At 52.1% G+C, this 18,655-nt stretch overlaps 1 protein-coding gene across 8 annotated transcripts; it reads left to right on the top strand.

Moving 5' to 3' along the window:
• The first annotated feature begins 12,043 nt into the window (after nt 1–12,043).
• On the top strand, nt 12,044–18,469 carry MEN1 (menin 1). Of its 8 annotated transcripts, none has more exons than XM_030811127.1 (10): nt 12,044–12,519; nt 12,652–13,134; nt 13,908–14,116; nt 14,316–14,444; nt 14,776–14,816; nt 14,897–14,984; nt 15,620–15,756; nt 16,221–16,356; nt 16,794–16,958; nt 17,176–18,469. In XM_030811127.1, the coding sequence occupies exons 2-10, from the start codon at nt 12,675–12,677 to the stop codon at nt 17,656–17,658; spliced, it is 1,848 nt and encodes a 615-aa protein (XP_030666987.1). In that variant the 5' UTR covers nt 12,044–12,519; nt 12,652–12,674; the 3' UTR covers nt 17,659–18,469. The 8 variants fall into 8 exon arrangements, with proteins under 8 accessions (XP_030666987.1, XP_030666993.1, XP_030666988.1 ...); XM_030811133.1 differs by having other exon boundaries at nt 12,099–12,273; nt 12,652–13,119; XM_030811128.1 differs by having other exon boundaries at nt 12,099–12,273.
• The last annotated feature ends 186 nt before the right edge of the window (nt 18,470–18,655 follow it).

Genomic DNA, 18,655 nt, shown 5'->3' with positions numbered 1-18,655 from the left:
GCCCAGGCAGCAGAGAGGAGCTGTTAGGACCCCCACGCCACCCAGGCAGGAAGAGGCAGTGGTGCTGCCTGACAGGAGCTCTAGCTTTTGGTAGAACTTGACCATTGCTGAGCTGAAAGGCAGCCTAGGAAATAAATTCCTCCACTTCACTGCCTCCCATCTTCTGCCTCCCTTTGTCCAAATTCAACAAGCAGCAGCCAGAGGCTCCAAGAATTCAGTGAACTGGCTGGGCACGGTGGCTCAAGCCTGTAATCCCAGCACTTTGGAAGGCCAAAGCGGGCGGATTGCACCACCGCACTCCAGCCTGAGTGACAGAGCAAGACTCCGTCTCAAAAAAAGAAAAAAAAATCCTGGCTTGGTGGCTCACGCCTGTAATCCCAGCACTTTGGGAGGCCGAGGTGAGTGGATGAGTTCAAGACTAGCCTGGCCAACATGGTGAAACCCCGTCTCTACTAAAAATACAAAAATTAGCCGGGTATGGTGGCGGGCGCCTGTAATCCCAGCTACTCAGAAGGCTGAGGCAAGAGAATGGCTTAAACTCAGGAGGCAGAGGTTGCAGTGAGCTGAGGTCGTACCGCTGCACTCCAGCCTGGGTGATAGAGCAAGACTCTGTCTCAAAATAAAATAAAACTTATCACAGGCTGGGTGAAGTGGCTCACACCTATAATCTTAGCACTTTGGGAGGCTGAGGTGGGAGGATCTCTTGAGGCCAGGAGTTTAAGGCTGCAGTCAGCTATGTTTGCACCACTGCACTCCAGCCTGGGCAACAGAGAAAGACCCTGCCTCAAACAAACAACAACAACAACAAAATCTCATGGGAGGTTCTGGTGAGATCATACTGGAAAATGCCTTCGGCCCACTCAGGAAATATTCTTCGGCCTACTGAGGTGCAGAGACTCAAAGAGAGAGCCCTGTGCAGAGATACTCAGGCCTGTGGCAAGCTGAGGCCTGCAGCCGTCCCTCACTAAACTGGAGAAATGACTGCTTCCCAGTGCCCAGCAATAAATAATTCAGCCAAAGGACTTTCAGATTTACAAATGTTTACACTTCTAAAAAATTAATTTTCTCCCAATATTTTATGTTAAATTTCAAACCTGCAGAAAGATGGAAAGAATATGAACTCCAGCCAGGCACTGTGGCTCACGCCTATAATCCCAGCACTTTGGGAGGCTGAGGCAGGCAGATCACCTGAGGTTGGGAGTTCAACATTGGCCTGGCCAACATTGTGAAACCTCGTCTCTGCTAAAAATACAAAAATTAGCTGAGCATGGTGGTGTGCACCTGTAATCACAGCTACTCAGGAAGCTGAGGCAGGATAATCACTTGAACCAGGGAGGTGGAGGTTGCAGTGCTGAGATCATGCCACTGCACTCCAGCCTGGGCAACAGAGCGAGACTCCGTCTCTAAATAAATAAATAAAAATAAAAAAAGGCCAGACATGGTGGCTCACGCCTGTAATCCTAGCACTTTGGGAGGCTGAGATGGGTGGATCACCTGAAGTCAGGAGTTCAAGACTAGCCTGGCCAGCATGGTGAAACCCTGTCTCTACTAAAAATACAAAAAAAAAGCCGGGCGCAGTGGCTCACGCCTGTAATCCCAGCACTTTGGGAGGCTGAGGCGGGCGGATCACAAGGTCAGGAGATCGAGACCATCCTGGCTAACACGGTGAAACCCCGTCTCAACTAAAAAAAATACAAAAAATTTAGCCGGGCACAGTGGCGGACGCCTGTAGTCCCAGCTACTCGGGAGGCTGAGGCAGGAGAATGGCGTGAACCCAGGAGGTGGAGCTTCCAGTGAGCCGAGATCGCACCACTGCACTCCAGCCTGGGCAACAGAGCAAGATTCCGTCTCAAAAAAAAAAAAAAAGAACTCCGTATACTCTTCCCCTAGATCTACCAATAAACATTTTGCTGCTTCTGCTTCCTATCTATATAGCATGTATTTTGCTAAACCATTGAAAGTAAGTTGCAGACATCTTGAACTTCACATCTAAATATTTCAGCAATTATGTCTTAAGAATAAGAAGCCAGGCCTGGTACAGTGACTCACACCTGTAATCACAACACTTTGAGAGGCTGAGGCGGGAGGATTGCTTGAGCCCAGAGTTCAAGACCAGCCTAGGCAATACAGCGAGACTGTCTCTACAAAAAATAAAAAATTGGCCATGACAATTAATTTATGTTGTTTAAGTCACCTACTTTGTGGTACAGTTGTGTCAAAAATGTTATTTGGCAGGGTACCATAGCTCACGCCTGTAATCTCAGCACTTTGGGAGGCCAAGGTGTGAGGATCACTTAAGGCCAGGAATTTGAGACCAGCCTGCACAACATGGCACGATCCTGTTGCCTCACATGGCCCTGTCATCCAGGCTGGAGTGCAGTGGTGCAATCATAGTTCATTGTAGTCTTGAATTACTGGGCTCAAGTGATCCTCCTGCCTCAGCCTCCCAACTAGCTGGGATTACAGGCCCATGCCTGGTGGATTTTTTTTTTTTTTTTTTTTTTTTTGTAGAGACAAGGTCTTATTATGTTGCCCAGGTTGGTCTTGAGCTCCTGACCTCAAGTGACTCTCCAGCCTTGGCCTCCCAAAAGTGCTGGGACTACAGGGGTGGGCCACTGCACCTGATCTAGATTAAACTTTGTTTTTATTTATTTATTTTTCCATTGCCCCCTAGATTAAACTTTTTAAGTCAAGAATATTACCTAGCTGGGCGCGGTGGCTCACGCCTGTAATCCCAGCACTTTGGGAGGCTGAGGTGGGCAGATCACAAGGTCAGGAAGTTGAGACCATCCTGGCCAACATGGTGAAACCCAATCTCTACTAAAAATACAAAAATTAGCTGGGCATGGTGGCGCCTGCCTGTAGTCCCAGCTACTTGGGAGGCTGAGGCAGGAGAATCACTTGAACCCAGGAGGTGGAGCTTGCAGTAAGCCGAGATTGTGCCATTTCACTCCAGCCTGGCGAACAGAGTGAGACTCTATCTCAAAAAAAAAAAAAAAAAAAAAAAAAAAAATATATATATATATATATATATATATATATACCTAGCTGGTGTTATTTTAAATTAATTTTAATTACAACAATACACAAAATTTTTTGGAAAAGAAATTAGGAGCTGAATTCCCCTTTGACTCCCTCCCCTCCACCCATGAGATTACTTTCTGTTAGCTTGTTCCATGCATACCCGTATTGGCGATGTCCAGAGGGACCTCCCTCCCAGGGCCTCCTTGTCTTTAGCAGCGGAAATCCCACTGGAGCTTCAGACCGTTCCATCCCCTGTCCTCACACTCACGCTGGGCCCCTCAACCCCCAGCCAACCTCGAGACCCTCAGAAGTGGTCTTGCCCTTTATTGCTGTGCGCCATTTCACCACAGGAGGCTCAGATGTTCCAGGGACAACTCTGGCCCTCCCCTTTTCTGACCCCATCTCCACCCCTCCCCAGCTCCTGGCAGATGTCCTCTGTCCCCTCTGGGGGTGATGGTCCATCATTAGCGAAATCTCCTGGTCTTCACTACCTTCTCCAAATAGTTCCTATCCGTCCTGCGCTAGCAGAAACCTTGGACTCCTGAGGTCACCGCCACTCCCGTCTCCCCTGCAAAACCCCCCGCAGGCTTTCCTGCACCCCTCCTGCGATGGGCCTGGAAGAGTTGGGGTAGGCATCCTCCATAATCCTCATCACTTATAGACATTCTGCTCCCTCCTCTTTTGCTTTCTTTTTTATTTTTTTTTCTGTGCAAGATAGTACTTCACCTCCTCCTTTCAAACACTCAGGTTTGAACTCCAATTATCAGCTGACACCACCCACTTGGTTTCTGACATCTCCCAACCTATGACGGCCCAGTTCTAGATCATTTTAGCTCCTGGCTTGCCATCACTCCAACCTACTTCTGTCTTAATTCTTAGACGTGTTGATATCTATGCTGGGCCTCCCAGTTCCTTGAAGCCCTCTTCCCACCGGATCTTGTCGTCTATCCTACCTCAGCCACTCACTCCCACAATCACCCTGGAGAGCCACACTGTCCTCTACAGGAGCCCAGCCATGTATGGGCACAGAGCGCTGCATCTCTCCTGAACTGAGATATGCTGTGAGTGCAAAACACATACTAGATTTCAAAGAGACTGTGTGAAAGAATTGTAAATTATCATTCATAATTTTTATTATTTTATTTATTTATATATTTTGAGATGGAGTCTGGCTCTGTCACCTAGGCTGGAGTGCAGTGGCGTGATCTTCGCTCACTGCAACCTCTGCCTCCTGGGTTCAAGCGATTCTCCTGCCTCCGCCTCCCAAGTAGCTGGGATTACAGGTGCACGCCACCACACCTGGCTAATTTTTTTGTATTTTTAGTAGAGATGGGGTTTCACCATGTTGGTGAGGCTGGTCTCGAACTCCTGACCTCAGGTGATCCACCAGCCTCACCCTCCCAAAGTGGTGAAATTACAAGCATGAGCCACTGCACCCAACAATAGTTTTTTTTTTTTATTAGATGGAGTTTGGCTCTGTAGCCCAGGCTGTAGTGTAGTGGCGTGATCTTGGCTCACTGCAAGCTCCACTTCCTGGGTTCAAGCAATTCTTCTGCCTCAGCCTCCTGAGTAGCTGGGACTACAGGTGCCCGCCACCACACCCACCTAATTTTTTATATTTTTAGTAGAGACGGGGTTTCACCATGCTAGCCAGGATGGTCTCGATCTCCTGACCTTGTGATCCACCCACCTCGGCCTCCCAAAGTGCTGGGATTACAGGCATGAGCCACCGCGCCTGGCCCAATAATTGTTATATTTATTACAAATTAAAATAGCATTTTCAGATATATTGGGTTAAACAAGATATGGGATTAAAATTAATTCCACCTCTGTCTTCTTTTATTTTTATTTTTATTTTTTTGAAGACCGGGTCTCACTCTGTTGCCCAGGCTTCATTCAGTGCAGTGGTGTGATCATGGCTCACTGCATCACTGCAGCCTCCAGCTCCTGGGCTCACGTGGTCCTCCAGTCTCAGCCTCCTGACCTGAGTAATTGGGACCACAGGTGTGAGCATTTGGCTAATTTTTTTGTGGTTGTTAGAGACAGGGTTTCACTATATTGCCCAGCCTGGTCTTGAACTCCGGGACTCAAGCGATCCTCTTGCCTCAGCTTCCCAAAGTGCTGGGATTACAGGCCTGAGCCACTGTGCCCGGCTTCCTACTTTTTTTTTTTTTTTTTTTTTTTGAGACGGAGTCTCGCTCTGTCACCCAGGCTGGAGTGCAGTGGCGCGATCTCGGCTCACTGCAAGCTCCACCTCCTGGGTTCACGCCATTCTCCTGCCTCAGCCTCTCCGAGTAGCTGGGACTACAGGCGCCCGCCACCACGCCCGGCTAATTTTTTGTATTTTTAGTAGAGACGGGGTTTCACCGTGGTCTCGATCTCCTGACCTCGCGATCCGCCCGCCTCGGCCTCCCAAAGTGCTGGGATTACAAGCGTGAGCCACCGCGCCCGGCCCGGCTTCCTACTTTTAAAAATGTGCCCGGCTTCTTACTTTTAAAAATGTAGCTACTTAAATTAGCTGGGCGGTGGCCCCCCCCCCCCCCCCCCCCCCCCCCCCCCCCCCCCCCCTCGGGTGGCACACACCTATAATCCCAGCTACTCAGGAGGCTGAGGCAGGAGAATTGCTTGAACTCAGGAGGCAGAGGTTGCAGTGAGCCTAGATCGCGCCACTGCACTCCAGCCTGGGTGACAGAGTGAGACTCTGTCTCAAAAAATAAATAAATAAAAGTAGCTACCAGAAATGCCAAAATCCTACTGTGGCTCGTGTTATATTTTTGCTGAAAGCTCTGCTCTAGATCTTTTCATTGCCAATAATGACAACCCCTTCCCCATAATCTCAGTCTCAAGCATCCTACTCTCTCTCTCTTTTTTTTTTTTTTTTTTTTTTTTGAGACGGAGTCTCATTCTGTCACCCAGGCTGGAGTGCAGTGGAACAATCTCAGCTCACTGCAACCTCCGCCTCCTGGGTTCAAGCGATTCTCCTGCCTCAGCTTCCCGAGTAGCTGGAACTACAGGCGCGCGCCACCACCCTCGGCTAATTTTTTAGCCACCTCGGTTAAGTGCTGGGATTGCAGGTGTGAGCCACTGCCCCTGGCCAAGCATCCTAATCTCTAATCAACACCACTCTCTTTCCAGCCCATTCTAGCACCCCAATTCCAATTGACGGTTGACCCCACAGAAACCTGCAATCCATTGATATTACTACACATTTGCTGTCTCTCACCCTTCCCTTGTCCTTACATACCTCCTCACCCAGCCTACATTCCAGGTCAATCATTAATCATGACTGCTTTGGCCAGGTGCAATGGCTCACGCCTGTAATCCCAACACTTTGGGAGGCCGAGGCAGATGGATCACCTCAAGTCAGGAGTTTGAGACCACCCTGGCCAACATGGCAAAGCCCTGTCTCCACTAAATATACAAAAATTAGCCGGGCATGGTGGCAGGCGCCTGTAATCCCAGATACTTGGGAGGCTGAGGCAGGAGAATCACATGAATCCGGGAGGTGGAGTTTGCAGTGAGCCTAGATTGCACCACTGCACTGCAGCCTGGGAAACAGAGGGAGACTCCATCTCAAAAAAAATAAAAATAAAAATAAATAAAAAAAGAAAAACAAACAAAAACCCTACTGCTTTGCATGCATGCATGTATTTCTTTAGCAAATATTTGTTGAACACCTATTATGTGCCAGACACTATTCTAGGCCCAGGGGACACATCAGTGAACACGGCAGACACATTTCCTGTCCTGTAGAGCTTATCTTCTGGTGGTAGGGGACAAACAATAAATAAATCAAGCCGGGCACGGTGACTCATTCCTGTAATCCCAGCACTTGGGAGGCTGAAGTGGGAGGACCGCCTTGAGCCCAGGAGGTCAAAGCTGCAGTGAGCCATGATTGCACTACTGCACACCAGCCTGGGCAACAGAGCGAGACCTGTCTCAAAACAGAGAAACAAAGTGGTCATATCATATGTTAGAACAGTGGTTCTCAACCTGGGGCTATTTTGGCATCCCAGGGGACATTTGGCAACGTCTGGAGACATCTTTAGTTGTCCCCCCTGCGGGAGCTGAACTGATAGCATCCAGTGGGTAGAAACCACAGATGCTGCTCGTCATCCTACAATGCACAGGACAGCCCCAGTCACGGAGAATTACCCGGCCTCAAGCGTCAACAGTGCCTCCTTTGAGAGCCCCTGTCTAGAAGGTGTTAATGCTAACAAAACAAACAAACAAACAAACAAACAACAACAACAACCAAAAAAAAAACGTAGAGCGGGCTGGCCTCGGTGGCTCATGCCTGTAATCCCAGCACTTTGGGAGGCTGAAGTGGGCAAATCACCTGAGGTCAGGAGTTTAAGACCAGCCTGGCCAACATGGCAAAACCCCATCTCTCCTAAAAACACAAGAATTAGCCAGGTGTGGTGGGGTACACCTGAAGTGCACCTGAAGAGGCCAAGGCAGGAGAATTGCTTGAACACGGGAGGCGGAGGTTGCAGTGAGCCAAGGTCGAGCCACTGCACTCCAGCCTGTGCGACAGGGTGAGACTCCGTTTCAGAAAAACAAAACAAAAAGAAAAAAAAAATGTAAAGCAGCGTTGAGGGATGGATAGAGGAATTTCGAGTGGAGGGTGTGATTTGAAGTAGAATGGTCAGGTCTGTGTCAGCCTTTTTGAGGTGACGTTTGAGCAATATTGTGAAGGTGGGGAACCCGGTAGACATCTGGAGAGGAGGTGGTAACCCACTGGGCTTCCTATTTAACTGAGAAAATCTAATTACCCACCACATATGCCCAGGTAGTAGGCCTTCTTTCCAGTCCTCGCGGATAAACTGCCTGTGCTCCTAGCCAAGGCCAAACCTGCCACTCAGGAATGCATTCTCACTCTCTGTCCAAGGCCATCACTCCCGCAATTCTCTTATTAACCAGCAATAATCTTTTTGACCCCCCTCTTCTCCAGCTATTTAATGCGCTCTCATTTTCCTCCTTCCCTTTGCTGCAAAGATCCCAAAAGACTTCTGTATTATCACTGTCTCCAATTTCTTTCCTCCCGTTGGTCCTGAGCCCAAGCCTACAAGAATTTTGCTCCCAAAGTGCTTTTTATTTTTTAATTTTTTTTTTTTTTATTTGAGACAGAGTCTCGCTCTGTCACCCAGGCTGGAGTGCAGTGGCAGGATCTCAGCTCACTCCAACCTCCACCTCCCAGGTTCAAGCGATTCTCCTGCCTCAGCCTCCCGAGTAGCTGGGATTACAGGCACATGCCACCATGCCTGGCTAATTTTTGTATTTTTAGTAGAGACGGGGTTTTGCCATGTTGGTCAGTCTGGTCTCAAACTCCTGACCTCGTGATCCACCCGCCTCAGCCTCCCAAAGTGCTGGGATTACAGGCGTGAGCCACCGTGCCTGGCCACTTTCTCGGCACTCCTATCCCTTTTCTTTGCTTTATCTTTTTTTTCCTTATCAATGATTAACTTTATGCTGGGCATGGTGGCTCATGCCTGTAATCCCAACACTTTGGGAGGCTGGGGCAGGAGGATCACTTGAGGCCAAGAGCTCCAGACTAGCCTGGGCAATATAGCAAGATCACCCTCACTACAAAAATTAAAAAAATAAAACAATAAAACAATGACTATTTCCTAATATATTACACATTACATTTATTTCATGTACATCTTGTCTGTCTACTCCATTAAGTATAACTTTGCTCTCAATTCAATCAGTGGCCTTTTTTAAAAAACCTTAAATATTATTTATTTTGAGACAGGATCTTGCTTTGTCACCCAGCCTGGTGTGCAGTGGCATGATGTAGGCTCACTGCAAACTCTACCTCCCAGGCTCAATTGATCCTCTCACCTCAGCCTCCTGAGTAGTTGGGACTACAGGCATATGTTAACATGCCCAGATAATTTTTTTTATTTTTTTGTGGAAACGAGGTCTCTCCATGTTACCCAGGCTGGTCTCAAACTCCTGAGCTCAAGAGAGCCTTCCACTTCCGCCTCTGGAGTAGCTAGGACCACAGGCACACACCACCACACCCAGCTAAAATGCTTTTTTTTTTTTTCTTGCTCTGTCGCCTAGGCTGAAGTGCAGTGGCATAATCTCGGTTCACTGCAACCTCCACCTCCCAGGTTCAAGCAATTCTCCTGCCTCAGCCTCCTGAATAACTGGGATTACAGGCGCCTGCCACCACATCCAGCTAATTTTTGTATTTTTAGTAGAGATAGGGTTTCACCATGTTGGCCAGGCTGGTCTCAAACTCCTGACCTCAAGTGATCCGCCCACCTCAGCTTCCCAAAGTGCTGGGATTACAGGGTGAGCCACCGCGCCCAGTCTGGTTTTTGTTTTTGTTGTTGTTGTTTTTAGGGATAGGATCTCACTGTGTTACTCAGGCTGGGAAGCAGTGGTGCAATGACAACTCGCTGCAGCCTCGAACTCCTGCCTGAGCTTCCTGAGTAGCTGGGACTACATGGTGCACACCACTGTGCCTGGCTAATTTAAAATTTTTTTTTTTTTTTTTTTTTTTGTAGAGACTGGGTCTTGCTTTGTTGCTCAGGCTGGTCTGGAACTTTCGGCCTCAAGCAGTCTTCCTGCCTTGGCATGTCAAAGCCCTGGGATTACAGGTGTGAGCCACTGAGCTTAGCCTTGACTGTTTTTAGAACACAAAGTGGCTAAGGCCTATAATGCCAGCACTCCTGGAAGGCTGAGGTAGGTAGATCGCCTAAGGCCAGGTGTTCAAGACCAGCCTGGCCAACATAGTGAAACCCCATCTCTACTAAAAATACAAAAACTAGCTGGGTGTGGTGGCGGGTGCCTGTAATCCCAGCTACTCGGGAGGCTGAGACAAGAGAATCACTTAAACCTGGGAGGCAGAGGTTGCAGTGAGCCAAGATCGTGCCATTGCACTCCAGCCTGGGTGACAGAGCGACTCTGTCTCAAAAATAAATTAATTAATTAATTAAATTAAATAAAACACAAAGTCGCATACTCCCGAGTAGCCTCAGTTCTGGGCCAACTTGGAAGGCTGGTTACCCTGTTTACTAGTTTTTCTACTGACGTCCTTTTTCTGTTCCAGGATTTGATCCAGAACACCACATTGCGTTTAGTTGTTCTGCCTCCTTAGTCTCTCATCTGCAATGATTTGTGGGTCTTTCCTTATCTTTCATGACCTTGGCTCTTTTGATTTGTTTTGCTTTTTGTTTCTGAGGCAGGGTCTCGCTATGTTGCCCACGCTGGAGTGCACTGGCGTGACGGCTCACTGCAGTCTTGACCTCCTGGGCTCACATGATCCTCCTGCCTCAGCCTTCTGAGTAGCTGGGACTACAGGTGAGCATCACCACACCTGGTCAATTTTGTGTTTTTGTAGAGTCCGGGTCTCCCTATATTGCCCGGGCTGGTCTTGAACTCCTGGCCCCAAGCAATCCTCCTGCTTCAGCTTCCCAAAGTGTTGTAATTACAGGCATGAGCCTGGCATGAACTTGACACTATTGAGATACACTGGTCAGGTATTTTGTAGAATGTCCCTCAACTCTGTTTTGCCAGATGTTTTCTCATGATTAGAGGAGGGTTATAAATTTTGAGGAAAATCCAGAGAGGTGAAGAGGTGAAGTAGGGCAGGAATTTAATCTGTTTTATTTACTGCTATATACCCAGTGTCTGGAACTTGGCCCATGGTAAGTACCAAAAATCTGTTTTTTTTAATGAATAAGCAAATAAATGAGTGACCGTGGAAATTTAGTATTATTTCAAAGTTTTAAAGTGTTGTTGATACAGGCCGGGCACAGTGGCTCACACCTGTAATCCCAGCACTTTGGGAGGCCGAAGTGGGAGGATCACTTGAGGTCAGGAGTTCGAGACCAGCCTGACCAACATGGTGAAACCCCTATCGCTACTATGTAAAATACAAAAATTAGCTGAGTGTGGTGGCAGGCGCCTGTAATCCTGGCTACTTGGGAAGCTAAGGCAGAAGAATCACTTGAACCTGGGAGGCAGAGGTTGCAGTGAGCCAAGATAGCGCCACTGCACTCCAGCCTGGGTGACAGAGCAAGACTCTATCTCAAAACAAACAAATAACTACTCTTTGGCCGGGTACGGTGGTTCACGCCTGTAATTTTAGCACTTTAGGGGCTGAGGCGGGCAGATCACTTGAGGTTAGGGGTTCGAGACCAGTCTGGCCAACATGGTGAAACCCCATCTCTACTTAAAATACAAAAAATTATCTGGATGTGGTGGCAGACGCCTGTAATCCCAGCTACTCGGGACTTTTTTTTAAGACAGAGTCTCACTCTGTTGCCCAGGCTGGAGTACAGTGGCAAGATCTTGGCTTACTGAAATCTCCGCCTCCCAGGTTCAAGGGATTTCCCTCGCCTCAGCCTCCCAAGTAGCTGGGAATCCCTGTCTCTGAAAAAAAAAAAAAAAAAAAAATATATATATATATATGTGTGTGTGTGTGTGTGTTTTATATGTATATATATATGTATATGCACATACACACAAAATTAGGAGGGAGTGGTGGCGCACGCCTGTGGTCCCAGCTACTCGGGAGGCTGAGACACGAGAATCGCTTAAGCCTGCGAAGTCGAGGCTGCAGTGAGCCCAGATTGAGCCACTGCACTCCAGCCTGCGCGAAAGAGAAAGACCGTGTCTCAAAACAAACAAACAAACAAACAAAAGCTACTCTTGGCACGTGTTAGATTATCTCGCGGGCAGAAGTGGGAAAGGAGTGCTGGACACAGAGTAGGCATCTTTATATGTTAACAGACACTGATACCCAGCTAAAGCGGCTGAACACATTTACTCTCCGGCAGTGTTTAAAAATATCTGTTTTCCTCACATCGTTTTATTTTAATTTTTTCTGGATCAAGCAACCTGATCTTTTTCCTCATAACTTGCCGACCGACCCGTGACAGCAAAACCGGCAGAAGCTCGGCGACCTCCCACCCCGAGTCTGCAGGTAGTGCCCCCGGACTACATCTCCCAGAAGGCACTGCCGACGCGCTTCCTGCCTGGTCGGCCCGAAGGGAAGGACCAATCCCTGAGTATCTCGGGAAGGAGGCGCCCGGAGCCGCGGACCTAGAGATCCCAGAAGCCACCGCGCAGCGGCCCGGCCCGCCACTATTTCCAGGCTCAGCAGGGGCAGGGGGTGGGCCTAGACTCCACTTCCCGGCGGGTAGTGCGACCCTAGGGGCGGGACTTCATGTCCCAGCAGGCTCCGGGCGGCGTGCGCCGCGGTGCCTTGTGAGGGATGTAAGCGCGGAGGTGGGCGAGGGGGACAGAGGCCAGGACTCTCCTTGGGGTTTGGGGGCTTGACCTGGGTGCGCTTTCTGGACAGACTTTACGGCCCCGGGGGCACAGTCGTAGAGAGGGGGCGGGGCGGCCATTGGGGCTCCTCACTGGGGTCTTTGGGGCGCACCCCATCGGGTACCGGGCGTCCCGGAATTGTAGGGGACAAAAAGGCTCTGCAGTCTCGGCTGAGGGGTCTCACCGACAAAAGAGGGGAAGCCGGTGAGCAGAGGCTCTAGAGGGTGGGGAAGCAGGGGAGCTGTGCGTGTGTCGGGGGGTGGAACCTTAGCGGACCCTGGGAGGGGGCTCCCCGGCCGAACCTGCCCGACCCTCCCTCCCACGGCTTGCCTGCAGGCCGCCGCCCACCGCCCGCCGCCATGGGGCTGAAGGCCGCCCAGAAGACGCTGTTCCCGCTGCGCTCCATCGACGACGTGGTGCGTCTGTTTGCTGCCGAGCTGGGCCGAGAGGAGCCAGACCTGGTGCTCCTCTCCTTGGTGCTGGGCTTCGTGGAGCATTTTCTGGCTGTCAACCGCGTCATCCCTACCAACGTTCCCGAGCTCACCTTCCAGCCCAGCCCCGCCCCCGACCCGCCTGGCGGCCTCACCTACTTTCCCGTGGCCGACCTGTCTATTATCGCCGCCCTCTATGCCCGCTTCACCGCCCAGATCCGAGGCGCCGTCGACCTGTCCCTCTATCCTCGAGAAGGGGGTGTCTCCAGCCGTGAGCTGGTGAAGAAGGTCTCCGATGTCATATGGAACAGCCTCAGCCGCTCCTACTTCAAGGATCGGGCCCACATCCAGTCCCTCTTCAGCTTCATCACAGGTTGGAGCCCAGTAGGTGGGAATCTTATCCATGACCCAGTTCTTCAAAACCCTCCATGGTTTACAGAACCCTTTTGAGAAGTGTAAGCCTTGTGAGGTTGGGCAGGTGTTATTTTCCTCTTTGCAGTTGGGAACTGAAGCCCAGAGAGGGGAAATGATGTGCCAAAGTCACACACGGCATGGCAGGGCTGGAAGTGAAGCCTGATCACTTTGCTCCAAATTATCAACCTCACCTCTGCCCCCACAGAGAAGGGGCTTGACCTCAAAAGGCTTAAGACTTAGGGCTTGCAAAGAGCTTCTTTGCACCAAGCCCGGTTGACTGGCAATCCCGTCCTGGTGTGCCATATTGAGAAGGAATCAGAGGCTGCTTCCCAGCTTAGCAGGAAAAGAGTGCAGAGATAAATGAGGGTTATCTGTTGGTGGGTGTATAGCGAGAGAGTGTTGGCCAGTGTCCTGTTTTTGACATTCCTGTTTTAACCTAGTAAGTGCAGTAAAATGGAATCCTTAAATCCGTAGAATATATAATAGAGTGGCACAGAAAGACGAGATAGGGCCAAAGGCTGGGTCAGCTACAGGAGATCCAGAAAGGTATCTTGTTGGACATAGAGGGTGTAAATAGGGAGAGAGTCTTTGAACACGTGGGAGGGAAGGGATGGTGGGCAGGAGAATCTGAGGTTGGGGCACAGGCTTGGAAAGGGAGTGGGAGGGAGTGTGGCCCATCAGTACCTGGCCCCCTTCCCCCATGTTAAAGCATAGAGGACCCTCTTTCATTATCTCCCCCTTCCACAGGCACCAAATTGGATAGCTCTGGCGTGGCCTTTGCTGTGGTTGGGGCCTGCCAGGCCCTGGGTCTCCGGGATGTCCACCTCGCCCTGTCTGAGGATCATGCCTGGGTAGTGTTTGGGCCTAGTGGGGAGCAGACAGCTGAGGTCACCTGGCACGGCAAGGGCAACGAGGACCGCAGGGGCCAGACGGTCAACGCCGGTGTGGCTGAGCGGGTATTTTTCCCTCCCCCCAGCCTTGTCCCCTTCATACTCTAGTAGCCCAAGCCACCCAAGGGACTCCATTTTCTTGGGCCACACCCCTTTCGTCCCATGACCACCTACATAGGAAGGGAAGACAGAAGAGCCCCTGTCTTTCCCTGAGCAGGCACAGGGTGGACTATCATGAGATATAATGATCTTGTCCCCTCCCAAGAGTTGGCTGTACCTGAAAGGATCATACATGCGCTGTGACCGCAAGATGGAGGTGGCGTTCATGGTGTGTGCCATCAACCCTTCCATTGACCTGCACACTGACTCGCTGGAGCTGCTGCAGCTGCAGCAGGTGAGGGCTGAGCCAATGGGGCAGGACTGGACTAGGCCAGACTTGACTTGCTGTGGGACCCTGAGCAGGGGCACTTTCCCTTCCTGAGCTTCAGCTTCCCCCGCTGGAAAATGGGTTAGTAATTCCTGGCCTGGCCTTTCCCAGGGCTCTTGGGAGAGTAGAATTGAGATGTGAAATTGCTTTGACTCCATTAAAGGGCTGGTCCCAGAATTTTGGCCCTTCAACATGGTGGGTGGTCCCTGTCGGTTCTGACCCCCACCTCTGCCCGATAGGCTAAGGACCCGTTCTCCTCCCTGTTCTGTAGCTCATAACTCTCTCCTTCGGCTCCTAGAAGCTGCTCTGGCTGCTCTATGACCTGGGACATCTGGAAAGGTCAGTAGAGGGAAGTGGCCAGGCTGGGCCTTGTGAGGCCAGGGGGCTGGGTGGCAGCCTGAATTATGATCCCTTCCTAGGTACCCCATGGCCTTAGGGAACCTGGCAGATCTGGAGGAGCTGGAGCCCACCCCTGGCCGGCCAGACCCACTCACCCTCTACCACAAGGTGGGGCATCTAAGGAGGGTACAGAAGGGAGACCCTAACAGTGGCTGAAGCAGGAGCCCTCATCTGGGCAGATGAGAAGAGAACTTTGTATGTTGGGGGGTATCGCCCATCCAGTCTCACTTTGTGTCAACTGTGTGCAGAATCAGTTCAGTCAGTGCTGTCTGAGGGGTGTCCAGGGTTCCCCAGCCTGGGAGTGGCAGGGCCTGCATCTGTCCCCTCAGCCCTGCCTTTTCTGCCACTGTTTACTGTCCTTCCTGGAGTATAACAGAGGTCAAATGTGGTAGGAGCACTGAAGAGGGGGTGTTCACTTGGTGGGTGTTGGTGGGGAGGAGGGCCATTGGGCTGGACTTGGAAGTCTTTGGTGTGTGTGTAGAAGAGTGTCTGGGAAAGAGAAGGCCCCTGAGCTCGGAGGGCAGGCCCCACCCCTGCAGTCTGCCCCAGGCCTCAGCCAGCAGTCCTGTAGACTCAGGGAGGAGACCAGGTAGAAGGGCTGGCAGCGAGTAGAGGTGGGAGTGGAGAGGGAGAGGACTCCCTGGGATCTTCCTGTGGCCCCTTCTGGGTGTGCCTTGGTGGGGCATTTGTGCCAGCAGGACAGCTGGGGCTGCCTCCCTGAGGATCCTCTGCCTCACCCCCAGGGCATTGCCTCAGCCAAGACCTACTATCGGGATGAACACATCTACCCCTACATGTACCTGGCTGGCTACCACTGTCGCAACCGCAACGTGCGCGAAGCCCTGCAGGCCTGGGCGGACACGGCCACTGTCATCCAGGAGTGAGGATCCCCCTACTAGGGCCTGCAGCCTGTCCTTTTTTCCCCTCTATCAGTTTCCAACCACCCTCATCCAGGACTGAGGCCTGGCTCCCACGCCCCATCCCCTTTCCATCCAGTCCCTAGGCAGCAAGGCCACCGTCACCCAGGAGGCAGGGACCCTGATTAAGGCGTCACATCTTTCCCTCCCTCCCCTCTCCTCCTAATTTTTTTTTTCTCAGAACAGTCTCAAATCTCCTCCCAATGTTTAACCACCATCATCCAGCAGTGGGACTTCCACCCTTGGCCCCGTGCCCCCTCCTCATTCTTGCTTTCTTGCTCTGGGCTGACCCAGACAGCATCATTTTGCAGTGAGAACCCCACCTACTCCCCCAGCCCCTGGGGGCTCCATCCTCCACCAGGTCCCTGGGGCTACCCCTCATGGTGAGACCCCTTCAGACCCTACAGAGACCCCACTGCTCTCACAGCTACAACTACTGCCGGGAAGACGAGGAGATCTACAAGGAGTTCTTTGAAGTAGCCAATGATGTCATCCCCAACCTGCTGAAGGAGGCAGCCAGCTTGCTGGAGGCGGGCGAGGAGCGGCCGGGGGAGCAGAGCCAGGTGAAAGGCTGGAGCTCCAGCCTGTGTCCAGCCTCCCACCTGGGCAGGGCTCTCTGCCACAGGCCATGGGGGCTGCATGTACAGGACTAGGGATGCTAGGAGGAAGGTGGCCCTGAGCAGAGAGCTATGTTCCCTTTTGCTATAACTGAGGTCCTGGGCCCACGTTGGACGGGGCTGAAGGTATTTTAGAGGTTTCTACCCTGTGCCTTCAGTTTCATGGCCAGACTCCCTCCCTCAGCTGAGGGGTGGAGGTAAGGGATGGTACCTCCTGGCTACGGATTGGCTTTGTAAAAGGAAAGAGTTTCTAAGAATGTTCCCAACCTATGCTTACCTTTTCTGGAGCCAGGGGTCTTTGCCTAGGTGGGGGGCCTGGCCTGTGCCCTCTGCTAAGGGGTGAGTAAGACACTGACCTGTGCCCTCCCTTCCCCCTCGTCCAGGGCACCCAGAGCCAAGGTTCTGCCCTCCAGGACCCTGAGTGCTTTGCCCACCTGCTGCGATTCTACGACGGCATCTGCAAATGGGAGGAGGGCAGTCCCACACCTGTCCTGCACGTGGGCTGGGCCACCTTTCTTGTGCAGTCCCTAGGCCGTTTTGAGGGACAGGTGAGGGACAGCTGCACAGAGGTCTGGGCACTACAGGTGGTGACAGCAGCCACGGGCTTGTCAGACTTTTCTGGCCCAGGGGCAGCATCTGCCCATCCCCTTGGGTGCCGATGAGACTGAGACCCCCTGGGTGGGATGGGATGGCCAGAGCAAGGTCCTGGAGTTCCAGCCACTGGCCAGCAACCTTGCTCTCACCTTGGTCTCCCCACTGGCCCAGGTGCGGCAGAAGGTGCGCATAGTGAGCCGAGAGGCCGAGGCGGCCGAGGCCGAGGAGCCGTGGGGCGAGGAAGCCCGGGAAGGCCGGCGGCGGGGCCCACGGCGGGAGTCCAAGCCAGAGGAGCCCCCGCCGCCCAAGAAGCCAGCACTGGACAAGGGCCTGGGCACCGGCCAAGGCGCAGTGTCAGGACCCCCCCGGAAGCCTCCTGGGACGGTCTCTGGCACAGCCCGAGGCCCTGAAGGTGGCAGCACGCCTCAGGTGCCAGTACCTGCAGCATCACCACCACCGGAGGGTCCAGTGCTCACTTTCCAGAGTGAGAAGATGAAGGGCATGAAGGAGCTGCTGGTGGCCACCAAGATCAACTCAAGCGCCATCAAGCTGCAACTCACGGCACAGTCGCAAGTGCAGATGAAGAAGCAGAAAGTGTCCACCCCTAGTGACTACACTCTGTCTTTCCTCAAGCGGCAGCGCAAAGGCCTCTGAACTACTGGGGACTTCGGACCACTTGTGGGGACCCAGGCTCCGCCCTTAGTCCCCCAACTCTGAGCCCATGCTCTGCCCCCAGCCCAAAGGGGACAGGCCTCACCCATACCCAAACCCTAGGTTCCAGGTCCCGAGTACAGTCTATATCAAACCCACGATTTTCTCCAGCTCAGAACCCAGGGCTCTGCCCCAGTTGTTAGAATATAGGTCTCTTCTCCCAGAATCCCAGCCGGCCAATGGAAACCTCACGCTGGGTCCTAATTACCAATCTTTAAAGGCCCAGCCCCTAGAAACCCAAGCTCCTCGGAACCGCTCACCTAGAGCCAGACTAACGTTACTCAGGGCTGCTCCCAGCTTGTAGGAGCTGAGGTTTCACCCTTAACCCAAGGAGCACAGGTCCCACCTCCAGCCTGGGAGCCTAGGACCGCTCAGTCCTAGGAGTATATTTCCGCACTTCAGAATTCCATATCTTGCGAATCCAAGCCCCCTGCCCCAAATAACTTAAGTCTTGCTCCAGAATTTGGAAATCCTAGTTTCCTTCCTATCCCGAGTCTGGGACACAAAACTCCGCCCCAAGCCTATGAGCATCCTGAGCCCCGCCCTCTTCCTGACGAAACTGGCCCCGGATCAGAGCAGGACCTCCCTTCCGACCCTCTGGGAACCTCCCAGAGGTCCAGCCCATCTCGGAGCATCCCGGAGGAAATCTGCAGAGGGTTAGGAGTGGGTGACAGGAGCCTGATCTCTTCCTGTTTTGTACATAGATTTATTTTTCAGTTCCAAGAAAGATGAATACATTTTGTTAAAAAAAAAATACAAAGCGCAAGTCCATGTTTCATCTGGGAAATTGGGGATGGGGCGGTGAGTGGAGCGCCCCCTTTTCCCTCTGTCTTCTGGCTCCCAAGACTTTGCGCTCCCTACCTGTGGAGCGTGAGCGACGGTGGCGGCGGAAGGACGTAGGCTCCGCCCCAGCTTCGGGGCTTCCCCGCGCCGCCGAGGG

The sequence above is a fragment of the Nomascus leucogenys genome, chromosome 4, assembly GCF_006542625.1.
Source record: "Nomascus leucogenys isolate Asia chromosome 4, Asia_NLE_v1, whole genome shotgun sequence".
Taxonomy (NCBI): Eukaryota; Metazoa; Chordata; class Mammalia; order Primates; family Hylobatidae; genus Nomascus; species Nomascus leucogenys.
This window is presented reverse-complemented; position numbering and strand designations above follow the sequence as displayed.

Coding starts and splice junctions, on each gene's coding strand:
- MEN1 (XM_030811127.1), top strand. CDS start 12,675: ATGGGGCTGAAGGCCGCCCAGAAGACGCTGTTCCCGCTGCGCTCCATC. Junction 14,985..15,619: donor CACTCACCCTCTACCACAAG/GTGGGGCATCTA, acceptor CCTCACCCCCAG/GGCATTGCCTCAGCCAAGAC. Junction 15,757..16,220: donor ACGGCCACTGTCATCCAGGA/GTGAGGATCCCC, acceptor CTGCTCTCACAG/CTACAACTACTGCCGGGAAG.